Source organism: Miniopterus schreibersii, assembly GCF_964146895.1.
Source record: "Miniopterus schreibersii genome assembly, chromosome: 1".
In the NCBI taxonomy this organism is placed as follows: Eukaryota; Metazoa; Chordata; class Mammalia; order Chiroptera; family Miniopteridae; genus Miniopterus; species Miniopterus schreibersii.
Window position 1 is genome coordinate 67830923 of NC_138101.1, and position 24330 is coordinate 67855252.

A 24330-nucleotide genomic window follows, 5' to 3' on the forward strand; every position below is an offset into this window, starting at 1 on the left:
GGCCCCGGTCCGCTGCGCGTTCCAGTCTCTGTCCCCGGCTGGAGCGCACCCCAAGGCCCCTTCTCCCGCCGAGCTCCATTCCTGCGGTCGGGGCCTGGCAGCAAGGCCCAGGCCCGGCCCCGCCTCGGGCGTGGACTCGCTGGCTCCGGCCTGCAGGGGGCGTGGCGGCGGGGCGAGGCCGGCGCCCACGGGGAGCCGCCCCGGGTGGGAGTCCTGCGGCTCGGGGCTCGGGGCTCGGGGCTCGGGGCTCGGGGCTCGGGGCTCGGGGCGGGGCCCCGGCTCCGGCGGGGGCTAGCTCATCTGAGCGGCCGTGCGCAGCCCCCGCAGCCGCGTTCCCGGGTGACGCCCTCGGTGACGCCGGCGCGTTCCTTCCTCTTCCTTTCGCCTCTCCGGCCCCGCCCTCCCTTCCCTCCGCCCACCTCCCCGCAGCTTAGCCGCCGCGGCCGCCAGCAGCACTGTAATGTCGGCCCCCGTCGGGTCCCCTCATCCCGCCGCCAGCGCCCGCGTCCAGCCCAAGCTTGAGGGAGCCGCCGCCTCAGGAGCCGCCGCGGGCCCGGGCCCGGCGCCGCACCAGCAGAACGGTGAGGCGGGTGGTCGAGCGCAGCGCGGGGCCTAGGCCCGCCGGCGGCCTGCGCGGCCCGAACGATCGCCTCGGGTGGGGCGTGGCGGGCCGGGGGCGTCGGGGTCCGGGGCTGCGGAGTTGGGGCCAGGGGCGGAGAGGCGCCCTGCGCTGGGGAGGGAGCCGCCATGGGATGCCGGGGCCGGGACTGTTTGCGTAATGTGACCCCGGGCCCGAAACCGCCGGGGGCCTAGAGGAGGAGCCGGGTGCGGGCCCCCATCCCTCAGATCTCGCCGGGGCGCGGCGAGTGGCCTCGAGCGACCCCTGCGCGAGACACCCCACCAGGAGCCGAGGCCGCCGAGTGTGCGGTCTGGGGAAGACTGGGGTAGCCTCCGAGCCGGAGGGGGGGAGACTGTGCCCTTCCCGACTCAGGAAAACTCTGATTTCTGCGGCCCAGCGAGCACGCCGTCTTGAAAGGAGCTGAAGTTAGCGCTCAAGTTTGTGGACAAAAGGGTATAAATATACAACCTAAGCGTAACTGTAACCCTGACCCAGTTCGGCCTCGAGGTCTGTCATTGCTTCTGCGGCTGCCGCTCTAGAGGTTGGAGTTGGTTCGTCGTCGTGTTTGAAAGGGAGCAGGTGTCAAACGGGTTTAAACGAATCCCTTTAGATTGGGTGGTTTTCTTCCTCCCAGCTGCACTTCACTTTCAGAAATTCAAAAACGTGCTAGAGTTGGCCTGCTTCGAGGCCAGGCCTCCTTACAGGCAGCGGCCAGTGCAGCGCGAAAGCCGCTTTCACTCTCAGGTCTTCAGGCGGTGAGTGTGCAGGAGTTTCAGGTGAGAGTGGTCATCTCTAAGATATCCGTTCCCTAGTCGAGATTTGGATTGTTCGTGGATGGCGCCGGGGAGGGCGGGCTCTCTTTATAGACTTGGTAGTATATCAGAAGAGAACTCTCCAAAGTAATTGACTGTGAATTTTAGAAAGATGCCTGTCCTGTGTTTGTAAGAGAACAAAACTACACTGGTACTCTTCAAACGATGGTCGGACTGACCTGTTTTATCCAAGTTGTTAGTGAAAATTTGCTGGTGGTGTTTTTTTTTTCTTTTTTTTTTAATCCTCACCCGAGGACATGCTTATTGATTTGAGAGAAAGAAACGTTGATGTGAGAAACATCCATGGGTTGCCTTCTGGATGTGCCCTGACCAGGGGTGGGACCCTCAATCTTTCCTCGTGTGGGAGGAGTCTGGAACCAACTGAGCCACAGGGCCAGGGCTTGCTGTGCTTTTAACTTCAGTTCAGCCAACATCTCATTTTCGCAACAGATGCTTTATCGTTTATCCTGGGATTTAGACGTTGAATTTTTTTCATAAGTCAAAATTGATTGCTTAGCCTTAATATCTTTTTTGGATCAGCCATACTTATCAATATTGCATGATTTACCTCCATTAGTAGTTGTTTAATAGGTTTGAATGTGAAGTGTTGTAGGTTTTGTACTGCTCTCCAGAACATACATAAAGATATTTGGGAGCATTTTTTCTTCTTGTAAATTTAAACTTTTTTTGTTTTGTTTATTTTTAAAATAGCTTTGTGTATGAAGGAACTGGAACATGATATTAATAAGAGATTCAAAGTCTTTTAGACAATTGTAAACCCATATGATCCAAGGATTGTGTCTTCCTGATTTTCTGAATATGTGTTATTGTCTTAACGAACAATTTTTTTAAAAATAACAGAATTTGGACAAACTTTACTGCAATAAAACAACATTTAATTTAATTCAGAATAAGAGATAAGAAATAACTCTTTAATAAAATATATAAAATTATACAAGACACCCTTTCAAAGGGATGAAGTATACTGGGTGGGGGAGGGGTGGAGGAGGCAAGAGGTGGATTAATGAACAATTTTTAACGTAGCAACTATTTATCTTGGCCTTAAAAATTTTACAAATGCTCAGGAGATTCCAGAATATCAGTTGTAACCAGGATGTTAAATCTCTAAGAACAAATCAATTAATATATATAGAAGTCAAATGTAGATGATGCTTGATTTCTACTGTTTATAATAATTCCTTTAAGGTAATCAATTCATTTCTACTTTTTTGCCTGTTTATCAGTTGGGTACTTAGGATTAGCCTAGTAGATAGGACAGACTCTCTGCCTTTCTCCTAAATTGGCCTGCATTTTGGTGACATTTGAGTTGGTTATGTCCTTGAGGGATTTAATGGCTTGGGGTAGGAGGACAATGCCCATGGAGAGGTTACAGCATGAACAAAAGTCTGGAGGTATGAAAGTACAAGGCATGTTTAGCCCCAGCTAGTGTGGCTCAGTTGGTTGGAGCATCATCCATCATCCCATACACTAAAAGGTGGCAGGTTTCATTTCTGGCACATATCTAGGTTGTGGGTTTAATTCCCAGTGGGCCTGTGTAGGGGATGCTGTGGATGGATGTTTCTCTCTCACATTGATGTTTCTCTCTCCTTTCCTCTCTCTAAAAGATCAGTAAAAGATGAAAGGAAGGGAGGGAGGGAAGGAGGGAGGGAGAAAAAGAGAGAGGGAGAAGAAGGAAAGGAAGGAAGGAAGGGAGGGAGGGAGGGAGGGAGGGAGGGAGGGAGGGAGGGAGGGAGGGCAAGGCATGTTTAGAAACTAAGCAATCAGGAATCGAAAAGGGTGCTAAGTGGTAGGGAAAACCTAAGGCATTGGAGTTGAAAGAAATACTTTAAAGGGGCCAGGATGCACACAGGCCTTAAATGTCATGCTAAGGAACTTATAAATTAAAGAACTAGGGTCAATTTTTTGTTGTTCTTGTGGAAGAAACTTAAAGCAGAGAAATAACAAAATCAAATCTGGTTTGGTTTTGTTTGCTACTTGGTATTGGCATCTGTAGGTAACGATTAAGCAGTCATTTGTGTTTGTGATTTATTCTTTGCCCTATATAACTAGTTTGCCTTTTAATACATCTCTATGGAATTCCAGTCATGGTGAAAAACAAATAGGTCAGAAGTATGAGTATGAAACATCATAGAAAACAGAATTGTAAAACTGGAATGTTAACTAGAGAGCACTTTACGGGTTATCGGACTTTTTAAAACAGGTTTGTTTTCTGAAAGGAAATTGTGTATAGAGCCCCGATCAACAAAGCAATAAAAAGCAGTGCTGTTCTGGTTAAAACTGAGTTAGAAGTCCTGGTGTTTTTGAGACGCAGTCTGAAAAACACCTAGTCTACTTCCCTAATTTTACAGATGAAAATCATGGTCCAGAAAGGTTAGTGCGTATTTTTCCTGTGTAAGCTTCATGAGGGTAGCAGTTTTGTCTGTCTCTTGTTCACTGCTGTATATTCAGGGCCTTGAACAAATTCTAGGTATTAATTAATCATTCGTTTTATGAAGTCTAATTCAGTCATCCTAATTCCAAGTTCAGATCTCTTTCCAGTAATTATTATTTTTTTAATCCTCACTAGAGGATGTTTTTTCCATTGCTTTTCAGAGAGAGAGTAGAAGGGGGGGAGAGAGAGAAACATCGATGTGAGAGAGACACACTGATTGGTTGCCTTCCATATGCACCACTACCAGGGCGGGGATCAAGCTTACAACTGAGGTACGTGCCCTTGGTCAAAATTGAACCCAGGACCCTTCAGTCCACAGGCTGATGCTCTAACCACTGAGCAGAACTGGCTAGGACTAATTATTGTTTTTTTTAATTCCTCACCCAAGGATATGTTTTTATTGATTTTAGAGAGAGGGGAAGGTGGGAGGCGGGGGGAGAATCATCGTTGGGTTGCCTCCTGTACCCGCACTGATGGGAATAGAGCCTGCAACCTTTCGGTGTATGGGAAGACACTACAACCCGGCCAGGGCTTTCTGTTAATTCTTCAGGTTTCCTTTTAGAACTTTGACATTGGAAATGTAGGGAATAGGGAGGCAGAAAACTGAGATTTCATTATAACTTGTTTTCCAGGTTTAACTGTTAACATGCTTTTCCCACTTAATTTGAAGGTAAAGGTTGACTTCTTTGAATCTATGAAATATTTCTCTTAACCTTTCTTCCTTAGAGTTGTATTTCTATAATTTAGTTTTTTATTGGCAGAGTATGGGCTTTTAGAATTATTTGTATTTCCATATTAGGTATTAGCTGCATATTTTTTCAACTTTTGCTCTTACTCTGCCTTTTGAGAGTCCTTCGAAAGCCGGGTCCTCAAACAAGGGAAGATTGAGTGATGTAACATCCTGGTTATGATGGTGTAACTCCAGAATTTCTTCCAGTTGCCTTGAATTGAAAAGGGGTCTTTAAAAAAATTTTTTTGGGGGGTGGGACACCCAGATTTGACAATAAACCACTACTGTTTAATTCTGCCTTTAGGAAGCAATTAGTGGTCATTTCCAAATGAAAATGTGTTTTCTTCCTTCTGTATGCCTTTTCTAAGAATGATACTGGCAGTTTTATCATCTTAATTGTGAATAACAAAGAAAAGATGAGATAGTAATGGGAATTATTCAAATTCATTATGGAAGATATAAATAGCCCATTCACTCAGCAATACTGTCTGGTCAGTTATAGGAAACCCTTCAACTTTGAAAGCACATGCAAAATTTAAAATGATATAAATCTGCCTAGTGTGTCTGAAGTAAGTTCGTTTTGATCACAGAGGCATCTGTGTCTCAGGTTTCTAGACTTCTTGCACAGCTAGCGAGAGCATTGGGTCCTCTTGTAGACACTGCCATGGTATTATGTAACTATCTAGATACATCATTTCCTTTTAAGTTGATTAATAGGTATATCAGGGGTCTTAAAAATGTTCATTCCCGCCCGGCCGGGCGTGGCTCAACGGTTGAGCATCGACCTGGGATCCAGGCGATCTGGGTTCGATCCCTGGTCAGGGCACATGCCCGGGTTGCGGGCTCGATCAGTGACACTCTCATCATTGATATTTCTGTCTCTCTCTCTCCCTCTCCTTTCCTCTCTCTGAAATCAATAAAGATATATATATATATAAATGTTCATTCCCTATGTAAATGAGTGCCTTTATCTAGGTTCATTACCCCATCACCTCGTTCCCCCTCAGGTTTCCGAGAGTATATCTGTAATAATTTTTGTAAAGCATATTCATTGCCACCAATCCCAGGATTTCAGTTAACTTCATCTTTCTAGTTCATCTATAAACGCTGAAGTGTTAGATCTCAAAGACATTGAAATAGGACAGATTTTGAGTCAATCTTCAATGGCATTTCCTAGAAATGAGAGCATCTTCATAGTCAAATGTTAGAGCAAATCATGTTATATTCAGCCCTGGGGAAGCTATTGTTTCCAATAGGCTAAGCATACTCAGAATTATCAGAAGGTGTGGGCTAGTGAAAAGGTTGTAGGCTTTGATTCAGCCTGGAGAAAGTTATTTAACATCTCTGAGCTTCAGGGGATAATAATACCTTTCTCGTAGGGTTGTTGAGATGATTACATTAAATTAGATACTGTGAGAGTCCCTTCACTCAGTTTCCTTCAGAACACCAGGATATAAGTTCTTCAGATGGCAGAGACCATGTGAGGTTTCCATATACAGTGGTACCTCGGTTTTCAAATGTCTCTGTTGACGAACATTTCGGTTTACGAACACCATAAACCTGGAAGTCAGTGCTTTGGTTTTCAAACACGCCTCAGAAGTCGAACATGCCACACAGCTTCCGCTGAGGGCAAGATCCTGAGGCCTAGTTGGCAGCTGCTGATCCCTCAGTTTTCAAACGTTTCAGAACTTGAATGGTCTTCTGGAACGGATTACATTAGAAAACCGAGGTGCCACTGTGTTCCCAGTGGCAGCATGCAGTAGGCAGTCAATTGAGCAAGTGAACTTGGCTTTATATTTATTATTGCTTTTGAAGACTGGCCACTGAAAGGATCTATGTGTGGCCACCTCTCCCTACTCCTTTCTTGTATTTAAGGTTTAATCACTGTTTTAGTCTTTTATTTTCTTACACTGTCCAGCCCTCTCTCCTCCCAACAAATCCACTCTTGGGAGGTTTCCCTTAATAGGCCATCCACCTCAGCTAGCTGGCTTACTGGAAGGTGGGTTGAATCGGTTTCAAGTTTTCTAAAATTGTGTGCCAAAAGCTGCTTATAATAGGAACTCAGCAAAAGCAGAATGAAGTGGGGCGGGGAGAGGAAGTAGTAAAATGTCTTGCCTAGCCAATGGCCAAGTCTTAACTCGCTTGTTTTTTCTAGTATGTCTGAGAAACAGGTATTGTGAAATGAGCTTTGGAACCTGCAATGCCTGGCTTCTTCACTACTTACCAGCTATTTGAATTTGTATGAATCAGTGAGCTTTCATGCACCTGTTTATTTGTAAAATGACAGTACGATACCTCACAAGATTGTTGTGAGAATTACATAAAGTGATATGTAGAAAAGCAAGTAGCATGGTCCCTGGCATGCAGCATTGCAGGAAAAACTATACTTAATGCATTGTGAGATTTTATCCAAATGGTTGCACAGGTGTGTATGTGTAGACCTGTCTGCCAGCAGTGTACTGGCACAGTTACCTTAATAACATATTAGCCTTCCATTAGAAAGAATAATCCCTGGTGTCCAGATGTGATTGGGACTCCCCGTTTTTTAAATCACTATGGTTTCTAATTGCAGATTTCTTTTGGGGGGTGTGTGTATGTGTGTGTGTACATATTTTTAATACTTGTAAAAAAAATCTGCACTTTAGCATTACTATTGATACTTTATTGGCAAGGGTAGTATATTTCAGAATATTCAGTAATTAGTACTGCGTGTACTGACCACTGACTGGATATCAGCCCTGACAGTAGAGCAGGATTCTGTAAGCCTGTCATAAGCCAGGCATTAGTCCTTTAGTTGCTGGATCATGAGGAGGTCGTAGGGGTCTGGGACAAGGGGCCAGCATGGGGCATAACAGAGAAGCAGGGTCAGTCAGGGTTGACGTTTACCAACTGGCTCGGGAGTATTTTAATACTTTATCAAGGCTGATTGTTAAAATGCATATTGGCTAAATGTTGACCTACTTCTTGGTAGTTCATGGTGAATGAAAAACATTCTTACCTCTGATTCTGCCTCCAAATATAGGATAGAGGAGCTTGTACTTTGCTGACCGTGATACTCTTTTGAAGGTAATGAAAATCCTTAATCTGATTTTAAAAAAGTATTGAAATTCTATTCAGGAAAAGCTAATTGAAACAAATACTCCTGATATTTAAAATGTTGCAACTCTGTTAAGTGGTAGTGGGAGTGAGAAAACTAATTTATTTAAAGAAAGCCTATGATTGCCCGGCTGTGCGTGGCTCAGTGGTTGAGCGTCGACCTGGGATCCAGGCAATCGGGGTTCGATTCCCTGTCAGGGCACATGACCAGTTGCGGACTCAATCAGTGACTCTCTCATCATTGATGTTTCTATCTCTCTCTCCCTCTCCTTTCCTCTCTCTGAAATCAATAAAGATATATTTAAAAAATAAATAAATAAAATAAAGAAAGCCTATGATTAATTTTTTTGTACAGTGCCTAGATGTTCCATAAAATACTTGCTTCGTAAATTTTGATATTCATGTCAGGTTTGCTTAAAGCAGGAATAGAATCACTTTTCCTTTGGTAGGAATCTAGTCTCTGGAAGGAAGGAGATGAGGTTACTGAGGCAGATACAACTTTGGGTAGATCTTGTGATAATTGAGTCTTGCCAAGGAGTACACCATGCTTATAGAAAATCAGAGGCTGGTTTCTAGCTGGTATATGATAATATCAGTCAGGCTGACCAGCCAGGAAGCTCCATTGAAAAGGTATATAAACTGCCCGGTGGGGTGTGGCTCAGCAGTTGAGCGTTGTCCTAGGATCCAGGCGATCATGGTTCGATTCCCGGTCAGGGCACATGCCCAGATTGCTGGCTCGATCCCCAGTCGGGGGTGTGCAGGAGGCAGCTGATCAATGACTCTCTCATCATTGATGTTTCTTTCTCTCTCTCTCCCTCTCCTTTCCTCTCTCTGAAATCAATAAAGACATATTTAAAAAAAAGAAAAAAGAAAAAGTATATGGACTATTTGTTAAAAAGCTTTTGTTTACTTCTCAAGTTAGATTGGTACCAATGAGTAGATATGTTGGAATAATTTATTTTCCTCTTTTATACAGACATACCTCACTTGAAGCTAAGAATTTAAAATTCTTTCAGCGATGGTATATAACATGACTGTTTTTTCAATGATTTATTTGTTGATGCTTTTTTGTGAGGCACTGTTGGGCTGTTTGGATGCAATAATTAAATTACTTCATTGATTCTAAAACATATTTTCACATTTTTACCTCTGAAATTGTGGTGCATCTTAGAATTGATCCAATTTTAAAGTTCGTTTCACTGAAGTGGAAGTCATAATATAGTTTTGTGAAAACCTATATTATGTGAAAACGTGGTGTGGTAGACTGAATAATTCCCCCTTTTCCCCCATATGCCCCCATTCTAATCTCTGAAATCTTTGCAGCTATGATTTAGAGCTGAGAGATTATCCTGGATCTGGGTGGGCCTGATAAAAATCACAGCAGTCCTTATTAGAGGGAAACTAGAGGAGTCAGCCAGCCAGCCAGCCAGCCAGCCAGCCAGCTAGCTAGCTGAGAAAGTAATGTGACCACAGGAGCAGAGGTTGGAGTGAATTGCTTTGTAGACAGGGCCATAAACTTAGAATTGCAGGTGGCCACAAGAAGCTGAAAAAGGCTAGGAAATGGAGTCTCTCTTCAGAGCCTTAAAAGGAACCAGCTCTGCTCATAATAACCTTGACTTTAGCCCAATGAAACTGATTTTGGACTTCTGACCTCCAGAACTGTAAAAGAATAAATTTATGTTGTTTCAAGTCACTCAGTCTGTGGTAATTTATCACAGTAGCAGTAGGAAACTAATATACTTGTTAAGATTTTTTTTTTAAGTGTCAGTATCAGAACACCTTAGATGTAATGAAATAGAATAGATTTTATTTCTTTTGTTTCAGATTTTTTATACTTCAACAGAGTAAATGCCAAAGTCAAAACAACCCAAAAAACAAACAAACCAGACTTGTATATTTGTTCTTGTACTAGGGTATAAATAACTTTACATAGTGGAAGCTCTTAAAGTTTTGTGTTCTTTCTGTGTTAAGTTTCATATATAGTCCTTGTTGATACATTGTGATGAAGTAAATGCCTGGTGTAGAACTATTTGATTATTTACTAGACTACTTTTTCAAAATATAGTAATGGTTTCCATGAGCCAGGCCCTCTGCTAAGCCTTAGGGATAGGATGGAGCTGAGAGTAAATGACCCAAGTTTTTCACTTCCAGAGTTTACAGTTAGACAGCTGTAGTTCATGTGAAAAGTTATTCATAGTGATTCAGGATGCTATAGATGTGGCCATAAGCAAGCATTCACTTACAGGGTGAGCGAATGTTTTCTAGAGGGAGAGCTGAACCAAAGTCTGAAGAATAAGAGTTGGCAGTGGAGGGAGAAGAGGGAATTTTTGCAGGTTCCAGGTAGAGGGAGGCGTCTGTTTGAGGTTCAGAGGGAAGTGAACAAGCATCCCTTGAGAAGAATCTAATGTGTCAGAGTGTGTGCAACAGTGATTCTCAGCCTTTTTATACTCATGGCTACTGTAAGGCTAACATTCTTGGTGTCATTTTTGAAGGAATTAAACATTGAACACCTGTATTTTTTTTAAAAAGCAAGTTTCATAAAAGTATCACATCTTTACTGATCCCCTCAGAAGCCTTTACATGGCAACTTAACTGTATTCTTCCCTAACCAACCTCTTTGATGGCCTCTTGAGGAAGATCTCGAGCACACACTCTTACCTAACATTGTGCTGTGGCTTGTTTGCTTTTGTGTGTGTGTGGCAAGTTATACCACTTCCTGCCAGGTCATCACGCTGTGTCACTTCACCATAACAAGAGGCATCCTTAGTTGTAGCAAACTTATATTTCATTTGTTGATTATACTTTGATAGACTTGTGTGAAAGACTTGCAAGTGTGCAGTACATTAAGGCATACCTGTTGAAAAGCTCTGTGAGGGGTGGTGAGTGAGGAAGAAGTGGAGGTAAGCAGGGTCTTTGCTTTCGTTTTCTCTTTTCAGCTGTAACAAATTACCACAGATTGATGGTTTAAGACGACATGAACTCATCATCTGTAGGTTAGCTGTCTAACTGGGCTGTCAAGTCCAGGTGTCAGTAGGGCAGAACCCATTTCTTTGCCTTTTCCAGCTTTTAAAGGTTGCCCACAATTCCTTAACTCATGACCTACTGTTTCCACCTTCAAAGCCAGCAACATTGTATGTCTCTGAGGAGTCATCTGTAGTCACATCTCCATCTTCCACCTTTAAGAACTCTTGTGATTACATTGAGCTCACCTGGGTAGTTGAGGATAATCTCCCTATTTTAAGGTCAGCCTAACAACCGTAACACCGTGCAACCTTAACTCCCCTGTGCCGTGTAACCTAACATAGTCACAGGTTCCAGGGATTAGGACATGGACATATGGGGTGCGGGAGAGATTATTGTGCTGCCTTCCACTGTCTTATAGGCCATGCTAAAGAATGGCAAGAGGAACCATTAAAAAGCTTTAAACAAGGAAGTAAAAGTCAGATTTGCTTTTTAGGAAAGTCACTCTGTGTTTGGTGGTCATTTGTCTAAAAAATTGTGTCACACAATTAGTTTAGTAGTTCATTTCCAGCTCTTTTTTGGTGTTTTAAAAACTTATGTTGCAATAATTTTAGATTGGCAAAATCTAAAATTGCAGAAATAGTACAGAAAATGCAGTATCCTCAGTCAGCTTCCTCTAAAGTCTTATATGTTCCTTTCATGTCTTAACATTGTAACAAAACCATGGTACATTTATCAAAACTGGGAAATTAACATTGGTGAACTACAATTAACTAAAGTATAGATTTTATTTATCTTTTACCAGTTTTCTACCTTTTTTTTTCCTGTTCCTGAATCTAGTCCAGGCTGTCATGTTGCATTTAATTGTCATGTCTCCTTAGTCTCCTCTGGTCTGTGTTAGTCTTTTTTTGTTTTTTAGGACCTGACAGTACTGGTTAGTTATTTTGTAGACAGTCCCTCACTTTGGGCTTGCTGATGCTTTTTGATGATTAGACTGGGGGTATGAATTTTTAGGAAGAATACCACAGAGGTGAAGTGCCCTTCTATCACATCCTATCAAGGGTTATATGACATCAATTTGTTTTATTATTAGTCATGTTAGCCATGGGCACTGGACTGGGGAGATGTCCTATTCAACTTGGGCTGCTGTGACGAAATACCATAGATTGGGTGGCCTATACCACGGACATTTTTGGAGACTGGAAGTCGGAGGTCAGGATGCCAGCATGGTTGGGTTCTGGTGAAGACCTTCTTGGCTTGCATATGACTGTCTTCCGTCTGTGTGCTCATATGGCTTTTCCTCAGTCCATGCATGTGGGGCAAAGAGATTTCTCCCTCTTTTATAAGGTTACTAAGTTCATCACAAGGATCCTACCCTCATGACCTAGTTTAAACCTAATTACCTCTCGGAGGGCCCCACCTCTTAATACCATCAAACTGGGAGCTAGAGCATTAACATAGGAATTTGAGGTAACACATGGACAGTTGAGGTGACACATGGGCACATTCAGTCCGTAATAGAGGCCGCCAGCCAGGTTCCCCAACCTTACGGTTACTATTTTTTTCTCTTTCCTATTGTGTGTGTTAGGAGTAGCTCACTTAACTCCAGTCTCCATTTAACAGAAAAGGAATTAAACTACTCTACCTCCTAGAGTGGAGTGTATCAAATAATTTGTGTGCATATGTCAAAATTACCAGTTATTAATAAATATTCTTGGAGAAACTTTGAAGTTACTATCCTGTTTCTCCTTAAATTTTTACCCATTAATTTTACTATTTTTCAGTGGCTCTTGCCTGCATTAATTATTAGTGTGGAATTCTAATGGTGATTTTTCTCTTTCCCTCATTCCTTCTACATTTATTATTTGGAATTTGTAAGAAAGAGCTGTCCCTTTTTCCCATTTTATTATGCTCACAGATTCTCATGATCAAGAATTTGGGCAGGGCACAACAGGGTGTCTAGGGCCTAAGCTGGGAAGTAATTGGGAAGGTTCAAAGCTGTGGAGTAATTGGACTTCTTACATAGCTGCTCAGGGATCCACATGCAAATGTTCCATCAAACAATGTAGGAGCTGAGTTTCCTGTGACTGAGTCTGAAGAGACCCACAGCTTTGCCTCTGCCATTCTTCATTGGTGGAAGCCATTACAGCCTGCTCATATTCAAGGGGAATAGACATAGGCCCCAATTTGAATCAGCAGAGTGTCAGAGAATTTGGGGATCATGTTTTAAAACTGCCACAGTTGCTGAGGGAATTAGGAAATATAGGCAAATGAAAATGCTAATATTAAAATTTCCATAATTTCCTCTACAGACTTTTTATGTGTGTGTGTTTTAAGAGTTTAGGTGTATGCAAACTATTCATTTGTAATATTTGCCAGGCTCAGTTTTTAGTACAGGCAGAAGAAATAAAAATTTAATATTAGTTTGGTGTTACGTGGTGTTATACCCTGAGAGAAAGTTAGGAGAGTTATCTAATACATTTTAAAGTTGACAAAAAGAAAATACATTTCTTGTTAGGTCACAGTAAGACAGAATTTTTAAAGATATTTTACTTGGAGATATTTTCTTCCCATTCAAACTGATTCTTTTTCTTCTTCTTTTAGTGCAGGCTTTTAAAAATTGACTTTAAATATTTGAAAGAAACAATTTGCTTTCAAAGGAGTCTTGATTCAGTTATCATTTTTGATGAAATTATTTTCAGATCCTTCATGCTTTTGCAATTTTTAGATGTGGTAAGCATCAACATGTGATTAGCTATTTCCCCTTTTCCCCTTCTCTGGGCAAAGTACCTTTCTTTTTCTTTGATGGACTGAAAATAGGTTTCCTCTGATGGGTGGTTCACTTCTGATAAATTTCAATAGATACAACATTTCTGTTATTTTAGAAGAATGACATTTGAATAGCTTGGACATGATTATTTTCCTGTTTTCAGACATGTAGCATAGATGAGCCAACTGAATTACTAAGAGGGATTTATCAACCTAACTATGACTTGGATCTTCTCTTGATTGATAGATTCTTTTTTCTTTTTCTTTTTTTTTATATATCTTTATTGATTTCAGAGAGAGGAAGGGAGCGGGAGAGAGAGAGATAGAAACATCAATGATGAGAGCGTCGTCATTGATTGGCTGCTTCCTGCATGCCCCGGACTGGAGACGGAGCCGGCAACTTGGGCATATGCCCTGACCAGGAATTGAACCCCGATGTCCTAAATCCTAGGTTGATGCTCAGCCACTGAGCCACACCCGGCCGGGCTTGATTGATAAATTCTTAACAGTAGAATTTTTGGAGACTGTAGTGAAGAATAGCAAATTCATCTTTTTATATATTTAATATCACCTTGCTGACCGGTCACAAGTATACATGTGCCTGCACTTATAGTATTTTAAGTAATTTTAAACACCTTGCTGACCAAAGTAGCCAGCTGCATGGGCGAGTTCTGGCTCAAAATGACTGGTCAGCAAGGTGTTTTAAGAAATGGGAGGGCCCAGCCAGGCGTGGCTCAGCGGTTGAGTATTGACCTAGGATCCAAGCGATCGGGGTTTGATTCCTGGTCAGGGCACATGCCTGGGTTGCGGGCTCAATCCCCAGTTGGGGGCGTGCAGTGACTCTCTCATCATTGATGTTTCTATCTCCCTCTCCTTTCCTCTCTCTGAAATCAATAAAGATATATTTAAATAAAAAATAAGAAAAGAAACGAGAGGGCCCGGCTGGGCATGGCTCAGCAGTTGGGTATTGACCTGTGGTCCAGGAAATCGAGGCTTGATTCCCATTCAGGGTTGTCAGGGCACATGCCCAGGTTGTGGGCTTGATTCCCAACGGGGGTGTGGGAGGTGGCCGATCAATGACTCTCTCTCATCATTGATGTTTCTTTCTCTCTCTCCCACTCCCTTCCTCTCTCTGAAATCAATAATAATATATTTGAAAAAAAAAGAAACGGGGGAGGGAAAACATTTCACATTTTTTTGGCATGTTAACCAAAGATTCCTATTACATTCTTTTCCATTTAAGTAAATTGTTTCAGGTAAACCATGATGATGTAAAATATCCTGCAAGAAAAGTAAATTAGATACCTAGTAAAACAGTTTTATCTTACTTTTGGTTCTTTATATACTTCTTAGAATTATAGAAGTGTGTATGTTATTTTTTCCTTACAGCTTGATTGTGTAAGTTATCTTTGTGTCTGCCATAGAATATGTATTTATATAATCAAAGATCAAGGTTCTGTTACATTATTTAATAGAAATTGAAAACCAAGTAAGGAAATGTTAAGCTTTATTGATGACTTTTATAAACAAATATTTTTATACATTATTATGGCAAGGAATACAGTGGCACTTCCTTGTGTTAGTGAACTTAAAACAGCGTGTGAATAATTATTTTTGTTATGCTTTCATTTGAGATGTGGCACAGATATGTTTTCTTTCACAAGATTGGAAAATGTGATTGTAGAATAAAGTTTGCCCTTAGTTGGAACCGAGGCTAGAATTCATTGTTTGGGACAATTGACCTGTATTTGCCAGGATAAAGAAAGCCAGCTGGATTTAGTGTAGTGATGATTGTTTAAAAGTATTTACTTGAGCCAGATTACTTGGTTCAAATCCCAGCCTAGTTACTTTCTATGACTGTGACTATTAAATGACTTAATTTCAGTGCCTCATTAATCCTATTTATAAAGTGAGTATAATGATATTATTTACTTCTAGAGGCTGTGAGGAAGGAAGAAATTAATATATGTGTGTAGCATTTAGAACGTTGAATGCCACATAGTGTAAAATGTTTAATAATAGACTATCAACAAAATTAATGATATAATTAATGTTAATTTTAATAATATTGATAAAATAAATACTTTCTGTGGTGATCAAAGATATAAAAATATAAAAGTAAAAGTATTAAAGCATCAGAGGAAAACATGGATATATAGTTTTATAACGCTGGAATGGGGAAGGTTCTACCAAGAGTGCTTTAAAAATGTATCAAGCATGAAAGATTTTACTATATAAAAATTGAAATACTATAGCAAAATATTCCATGAATAAAGTCAAAAGACAAACAGTAACCCAAGGGAAAAAATATACAGCATATAAAGTTAACATACAAGAACATTTACAAATCATTAAGGAAAACACAACCCAGTGGAAAAGGGCAAATAACAGAGGAAGACACTCAAATGGCTAAGAAATATTTGAAAAGATTCTCAGCATCACTCAAACTTTTAATTACTGCAGACTAAAATGTTTTTTCAATTATCAAATTTGCAAGATTAAAATGCCATTCAGTGTTGGGAAGATGAGACATTCTCAAGCATTATTGATGGGAACTATAAATTGATAGATCTTTTTGGAGCGATATTTGGCTATAATGGTCAATTTTTAAATTTGTTACTTAAAAATGTATATTTTTATTGATTTTTAGAGAGAGAAATATCAATGTGTGAGAGCAAAGCATCAGTGGGCTGCCTCCTGCATGACTTCCCCACTAGGGATCAAGCCCACAATCCAGGCATGTGCCCTGACTGGGAATCAAACCAGCAACCTTTTGGTGCACAGGACAACACCCTACCAACTGAGCTACACTGGCCAGGGCAATAATGGTCCATTTTAAAAGCACAAACCCTTGCCCTGGGTGGTGTTGCTCGGTTGGTTGGAGCATCATCCCATACACTGAAAGGTTACAGGTTCGATCCCCAGTTGGGGTGCGCATACACACATTGATGTTTTCTCTTTCCCTTCCCCTGACTCTAAATAATGAAACGTATCCTCGAGTGAGGATTTTTTTAAAAATGAAAGAAGCACAAACCCTTTGAACCTGTAGTTTTACTTCTAGGAACTTATCCTACAGATTCATCACAGAAGCTGACCTCATAAATATAAATTAGGTTCACTCCCTGAATTAAATAGCTATCAGTGGGGATTTGGTAAATAATGTTATATCTCTACAACGAAATACTATGTAGATTTTTTTAGAAGAATAATGAATATTTATGCTAACAGAATGATATCTAGGATATATTAAGTTAGAAAAGCAGGTTACAGAATTGTAGTATGAAATGTGTGTGTTTATATATGTGCTTATATATACATTACATATTACTCATATGTAGGTAGGCATACAAAGGATACACAAGAAACTATTAGCTGTAGCTACAGCTGGGAAGTAGGATATCAGCTACTAGGGAGAGAAGGGGATTTGGACTTTTCACTTTATAGTCTTCATTGTTTTAATTTTTTTTTTTTATACTGGGTATATTGTTACTTTTATAGGTTTTTTTAAAAGTTAATAGAAATGTTTGAACTTCTTCCATGCTGGTTATGTTAATTATCAATTGTGGCATAACAAAATACCCCAAACTTAGCTACTTAGAACAACAACTATTTAATCTCATAGTTTCTGAGGGATGTGAACTTGGAAACAAACAACCTACCCGGGTGGTTCTGGCTTAGGGTCTCATGAGATTGCAGTCAAGCTGTCACTTGGGATGTAGTTTTCTCAAGACTACTAGGCAGGAAGGATCTGCTTCCAAGCTTATTCCTGTGGTTCTTGGCAGGCCTCAGTTTCTCTTTGGCTGTTGGCCAGAGAGTTTTGTTCCTCACCACATGGACTTCATCCTAGGGCTCTTCACAGTTTGGTAGGTTTATTCTTCCAGACTGAGTGATCTAAGAGAAAGAGGCAACACCCAAGGCTGGGCAAACCTTGGAAGTGATATATCATTACCTTTGCTATATGCTATTGATCACATGGACCAATTCTGGTATTTTGTGTGAGGGTGTAGATACTAGGAGGGAAGGGTCATTGGAGGCTATCTTGGAGTCTAGCTACCACAGTGGGTCTAACAGTATATATCTTTTCTAACAATTTGTCATTATGGAGAAGTAAATTAAATAGACAACATTTAGATGGGAACTTTGGTTAAAAATTAGTTCTCCTCTTGCCAGTCCCTGTAAATATTTGCTTTTCTTTTTCAGGTCCAGCACAGAATCAAATGCAGGTTCCATCTGGGTATGGATTGTATCCTCAAAACTATAGTGCTCCCTCGGGACATTACTCTCAAGGATCTGGGAAAATGACCTCATTGCCATTGGATGGCCAGTGTGGCAATTACTACTCTGGTCTCTATACAGTACCAACACAAAGTGTGGTGACTCCTAAAACAACAAACCAACAACCAGGAGCACAGCAGATATATGGCAGGGGTCCTCCTGCCCCTCACACTGTGGGGTCCACTCCAGAATATTTCCAAGGTGCCACATCATCAGCATCTCATTTGCATACGAGTGCCTCCTTGCCATACTCCTCTTTTGTGAATCATTACAGTACTCCAGCCATGTACTCTGCCAACTCTTCTGCTGTTTCTCAGGGATTTCCCTCTACTTGTGGTCACTATGCTGTGTCAACTGTTTCTAATGCTGCGTATCCTAGTGTTTCATATCCCTCTCTGCCTGCTGGTGAGCCATATGGGCAACAAATGTTTACCTCACAGAATGCTTCAACTATCAGGCCAGTTAGAGAGAATTCATTTTCTAGTCAAAATACCACTCTCAGCCATCCATCACCACTTCCACCTCCACCATCACAACAGTACCACCAGCAGCAGAGTGTTTCAGGATACAGTACTCCCTCGTGGTCAGCTTCAGGCCCTCCATCAACTCAAGACAATCTCCGAAACCACATTGGCTCCCTGGCTACAGCCAACAACCACCCAACAAATACCGGTAGGTCAAATGAAAAGTTCACTTAAAGCATGGCTGAAAACCAGTGTGTTTCCAGTCAGGTTTTTATTTGCATGAAAGGTAAAGATGATATTGCATAATAGAAAAATTGGAAATTAGCTAACCTGTGTAATTAATTTGCTTCATTTCTAGTATTTTGCAGCATCTCCTGGGCCCTTCCCTTTCACCCTAGTCACAGTTAGCCACCCAACCATCTGCCTGGTGTTCCTTGCCATGATCAGTATCTCAGTCAATATTTATGGATTTGTTTAATGCCTCTGCAATAATTGTCTTTAATGTGATTTAGGTATAGAGCAAATGGAAGGGTTCATTTGGGGATATGCTGTGTTAGCCACTACTTTTTTTTTTTTTTTTAAACATTAATTCAACTTTGGGACAGTTACTATCCCAGCCAGAGCCCAAATCACTATAGAAAAGATGATGGCCTATAATATACCACCCTGGTTTCTCTGAGTTAGCACCTACTAGTGACTTTCACAGAATATCTGTTTCCTACACATTAAAGCTGATGGTTTTTTATTTCCAAATTGGTAAGTTAGGATGAAGGATAGGGAAGGGGAGGAGAGATTCATGAAGAATACCCTTGTTAGTCTTTCTGACCTTTCTAAGCCAAGATGTGGTTAAATTTATTAGTTTAAAAATTATGAATGTAAGTATGTAGTCGTCTTAGTGTGGGGTTTCCATAGGATATACTCATTTTAATTCAGCCTATGAACATGCTCTTGAACTGAATGAAAATGTATGGAAAGAATGGGAATTGGTAAAGCTATGGTAGTTTTTTGAATGATATCTTCAGATTGTTCATCAAAATCTGGATAGCCATATGTCAGGGCTGTTATAAAAAAGTATTCTTTCCTGGGCAATTAGGTTATTTAAAACCAAAGCTTTAGATTATTAGATATGAACTGTATGTTTGAGATCATCTATTCTTTCATTGCTATGTCATTTTGAAACACTTTTCAGCTTCAAGCCACTAACAGTGGTTTATTTATTTACTTATTTATTTATTTATTTTTACTAACAGTGGTTTAAACAAAGAAGGTGGTATTTTTCTCACATACCAAGCAGTCTAGGGGAATTCAGTAGATCTAAATCTCCTCATGGTCTCTTCTGTCTTTCCACTCCACCATTCTTAGCATATTTGTTTCTAGATAAACAGGGTAGCATCTATACCTGTAGACATCAAGTCAGAGTTAAAAGCATTGGCTGAGTCTTGCATGGGTCAACTTAAAGCATTGTTGCAGTTCCCGGACCTGGCTGTGCACCAGAATCACTTGTACAGATTGTGATCTTCACCCCTAGACCAGAATCTCCAGGGTAGTCTCAGGACTCTATCTCTGACTTGATCTCAAGGGATGCCTAGTAACAGATCCAAATTCTATAGTCCTTTCCTTTTGTTTTAGAAATCAGGAAAGCTATCCAAGTTGGATTGCTTGTGGTCATTTATGTTAGAAACAACTTGCCCTGGAGCTCAGCTTCTTTTGACTCTCAGTCTGCCCTTCTCAGAAGCAGGGCTTTCTGGCCCCTAGAAATTCTGTTTTCTTTCTGTCTTCTTTCAGCAGTCCTTTTACAGATCAGCATATCCTAAGGTACCTGTGACTTAAGGATTTTGTGATTTTTGTGGAAAAAAAAAAAAGAAGAAATACAGTAATTCCTGTCTTATTTCTGAGATGGGAATGGGACCCTGGATGGAATCAATTTATATTGACATGTAGTATCAGGGAAATATGGGACCACTTTGCTAATGAACAGAATACCTAACTGGAAAGAGTTTAATCATTGAAAAATTGAATAAAGTATAAGAATAATTACAAAATTACCTTCTATTTGAATAACTGTGTGAATTGGTTCCTTAGGCAGAGAGATGAGATATATTTTTACTCTTTTATCCCAGTACTGGATTGTGGAAGCCATAATAAATATAATTTTAAAAGTTATTTGTGCTAAGAAGTGTGGGTGGGTTTTTTTTTTGGCCTTGGTCAGTGTGGTACAGTGGTTAGAGCATCCTCCCACACACTCAGTACATGAGTTCGATTCCAGGTCAGGTCACATACCCAGGTTGCAGGTTCCATCCTTGGTTGGAGTGTATGGGTGAGGCAATTGATCTCTGTTTCTCCTTCCCTCTTCTTCTCTCCCTTTCTCTCTCTCTGGAATCAATGAAAAAAAATGTCCTCATGTGAGGATTTTTTATTTTTTTAATTTAATTTAATTTTTACAAATATATCTTTATTGATTTCAGAGAGAGGAAAGGAGAGGGAGAGAGAGAGAGCACGATAGAAACATCAATGATGAGAGAGTCATTGATCGACTGCAGCCCACAACCCGGGCTTGTGCCCTGACTGGGAATCGAACCCCCATCTCCTGGATTCTAGGCCGATGCTCAACCGCTGAGCCACGCAAAAGTGTTTTTTGTTTGTTTATTTCCTTAACCTTAGATTGTTAAATTATTTTTAAATAGTTTAGAGGTTGACAAATATGTCTCAGGTTAATATGACACAGGAATGTCATCATTTCAAGAGAAATGAAGTTTCTTTAAATCTACTTTAAAATTAAATATAACGGAAGTTCTCAAACTTTCTCAGCTGATGTATCTCAGTATTTTTTCTGTAGTATCCCAAATAAATTAGTAGTAATAGTTCATAAGGTGTTTGACAGATGGCATTGTGTTTCTATTGAAATTTTAAAATTTTCCTTCAAACTCTGAGTTTGTTTTAGTACAAGGTTTGGGAACCATGGAAATATTGATTTTAATTATCTAGAAAGGCAGCTTAATTGCTTTGGAACTCTTAAATTATATTGTCATATTAAAATTAGAATCTTAGGTATTAAACATAGTTTTGTGTGAAATTCAGCCCTTAAGTAATTGATAAGATTGCATTTTTGTATTACTTCATTATACTACTTTCATTTTCAAGTATAGTAAAATGGCTTAAGCAATTTGTAAAGGGTTGGAGATCTAAAAGCATAAACCAGTTGATGTGTCTTTCACATCGATGTTTCTCTCTCTCTCCCCACCCCCCACTCTCTCTCTGAAAAGCAATGGAAAAAATATCCTTGGGTGAGGATAAAAAACAATAATAAAAAAAAAAGCTGTTATTTTTTAGGCAGTTATTGAATTCATATTTAAAAACATGGAATAAAAAGACCATTAAATGTTATTTCATTTGTCTCTTTATTTTAGAAAATCATATTAGTATAATTTAGCACTAAAGCTTCAGATTATTTTATTAAAATGTATCCCCCAAGTATGTATGTTTTCGCTGCTATGTTTGGTTGTTAACTTAGGGTGAAATTTTGACTAGTGTTTAAAAGGCATCATTTCATTAGGCTATTAAAAAATTTTTTTATTACAATTTTTTAAACTGTCACTGTAGTTCATTCTCAAGGTTCAGAAGCTCTTTTTTAGCTTTAGCTGAAGTTGGTTGAGTATGTGACTGAGATGTAAAGGTACCCATCTTTGACAGCAAGATGAGTACAGAAACTGTAGATTAATTTAAAGCCATTTTCTTAAAATTTTTTACTGCCCTTTGTTTTGAAAAGCACATAATTTTTCTTTTTTTTAAAAAAAATTTATTTTTTGAATTACAGTTGGCATTCAATATTATTTTATATTAATTTCAGGTGTACAGCATAGTGGTTCAACATTTATGTTATTTACGAAGTGATTGTCCCCTCTCCCCCATAAGTCTAGTACCCACTTGGCACCATACATTGTTATTGACTATATTCCCTATGCTGTACTTTACATCCTTGGGACTGTAACTATCAATTTGTACATCTTAATCCTTTTACTTTTTCACCCAGCCCCTAAACCCCCCTCCCATCTGGCAACCATCAGTTTGTTCTCTGTATCTGAGTCTATTTTGTTTTGTCTGTTTATTTTGTTCTTTAGATTCTACATATAAGTGAAATCATATGGTCTTTGTCTTTCTCTGTCTGACTTATTTTACTTATAACCTCTAGGTCAATCTTTGTTGTCACAAATGATAAGATTTTGTTATATTTTATGGCAAAGTAATATCCATTGTGTATATGTACCATATTTTCTTTATTCAGTGATCTATTGATGGGCACTTAGGTTGCTTCCATATCTTGGCTATTGTAAATAATGCTACAGTGAGCGTAGGGCTGCGTATATCTTTTCAAATTAGTGTTTTGGATTTCTTTGGATAAATGCCCAGAAGTGGAATTGGTGGGTCATAAGGTAGTTTTATTTTTAATTTTTTTTTTATGAAACTTTTTACTGTTTTCCATAGTGGCTGCACCAATTTGCAATCCCACCAACAATGCATGAGGGTTCCCTTTTCTCCACATCCTTGCCAACACTCGTTGTTTGTTGATGTGTTGATGGAGCCATTCTGACAGGTGTGAGGTGATATCTCATTGTGGTTTTGATTTGCATTTCTCTGATGGTTAGTGACACTGGGCATCTTTTCGTATGTCTGTTGGCCATCTGTATGTCTTCTTTGGAGAAATGTCTATTCAGGTCTTCTGCTCATTTTTTATTTTATTTTATTTATTTTATTTTATTATTTATTTTATTTTTATTTTATGTTTTAATCCTCATCCGAGGATATTTTTTCCATTGCTTTTCAGGGAGAGTGGAGAGGAGGGAGGGAGGGAAAGAGAGAGAGAGAGAGAGAGAGAGAGAGAGAGAGAGAGAGAAACATCAATGTGAGAGAGACACATCGATTGGTTGCCTCCTGCAGGCACGCCAACCGGGGCTGGGGATGGAACCTGCATCCCAGGCATGTGCCCTTGACGAGGAATCAAACCCCCGGGACCCTTAGGTGCGCAGGCTGACACTCTAACCACTGGATCACACCATCCAGGGCATCTTCTGCCTATTTTTAAATTGTATTATTTATTTTTTAGTGGTAAGTTGTATGAGTTCCTTATAAATTTTGGATATTAACCCCTTATTGGATGTATCATTGGCAAATATCTTCTCCCAGTTGGTAGGTTGACTTTGTGTTTTGTCAGTGGTTTCCTTTACTGTCCAAATACTCTTTAGTTTGATGTAGCCCCATTTGTTTATTTGTTTGTTTGTTTGTTTCCCTTGCCCTAGGAGATATATCAGAAAAAAAATATTGCTAAGAGCAGTGTCAGAGAATTTACTGCCTGTTTTCTTCTAGGAGTTCTGTGGTTTTGGGCCTTACATTTATGGCTTTAATCTATTTTTGAGATTATTCTTATATATGGTGTAAGAAGTGGTCTAGTTTCATTTTTTTCCATATGTATACAGTTTTTCCAATACCATTTATTGAATAGACTATCTTTATCCCACTGTATATTCTTCTCTCCTTTGTCATAGATTAACTGACCATATAGGCTTGGGTTTATTTCTGGCCTCTGCTTTGCTCCATTGCCATTTTGATTACTGTAGCCTTATAGTATAATTAGATATCAGTTAGTGTGATACCTCCAACTTTGTTGTTCTTTCTCAAGAATGCTGTGGCTATTTAAGGTATTTTGTGGTTCCATATAAATTTTAGAATTATTCTATTTATGTGAAAAATGCCATTGGTATTTTGATAGGCATTGCATTACATCTGTAGATTGCTTTGGGTAGTATGGATATTTAATGATGTTAATTCTTTCTGTCTATGAGCATGGTATATGAAAAAGGACATAATTTTTTAAATTAGCAAGATAAACCTTGTGAAGAGCTAGAATTTTGTTGGAAAATTATTCTTATTAAAATTATTTTTACTAATTCTTGCTTAATAAGGATCACATATTGATAACATATTACAAAATAGTACTGTGATTAGTGGATAATTTTATAAAACAAGAAGCAGTTAAAAAGCCACTTACAGCCTGGCCAGGCATGGCTCAGCAGTTGAGCATCGACCTAAGATCCAGGAGATTGTGGTTCAATTCCTGGTCAGGGCACATGCCTGGGTTGCGGGCTTAATCCCCAGTC

The 24330-nt window shown here is 39.8% G+C and overlaps 1 protein-coding gene across 4 annotated transcripts in view; it reads left to right on the forward strand.

Moving 5' to 3' along the window:
- Nucleotides 1–215: 215 nt before the first annotated feature.
- SEC24B (SEC24 homolog B, COPII coat complex component) overlaps nt 216–24330 on the forward strand; it is an 80485-nt gene continuing 56370 nt past the window's right edge. For 3 of the 4 annotated variants that reach the window (XM_081132690.1, XM_081132691.1, XM_081132692.1), the window contains exons 1-2: nt 406–581; nt 17640–18386. In XM_081132690.1, coding sequence (XP_080988816.1) covers nt 461–581; nt 17640–18386 — 868 coding nt within the window. In that variant the 5' untranslated portion in view covers nt 406–460. Of the gene's footprint in view, nt 582–17639; nt 18387–24330 lie in introns of all 4 variants that reach the window. The other variant, XM_081132693.1, reaches the window with a different exon arrangement.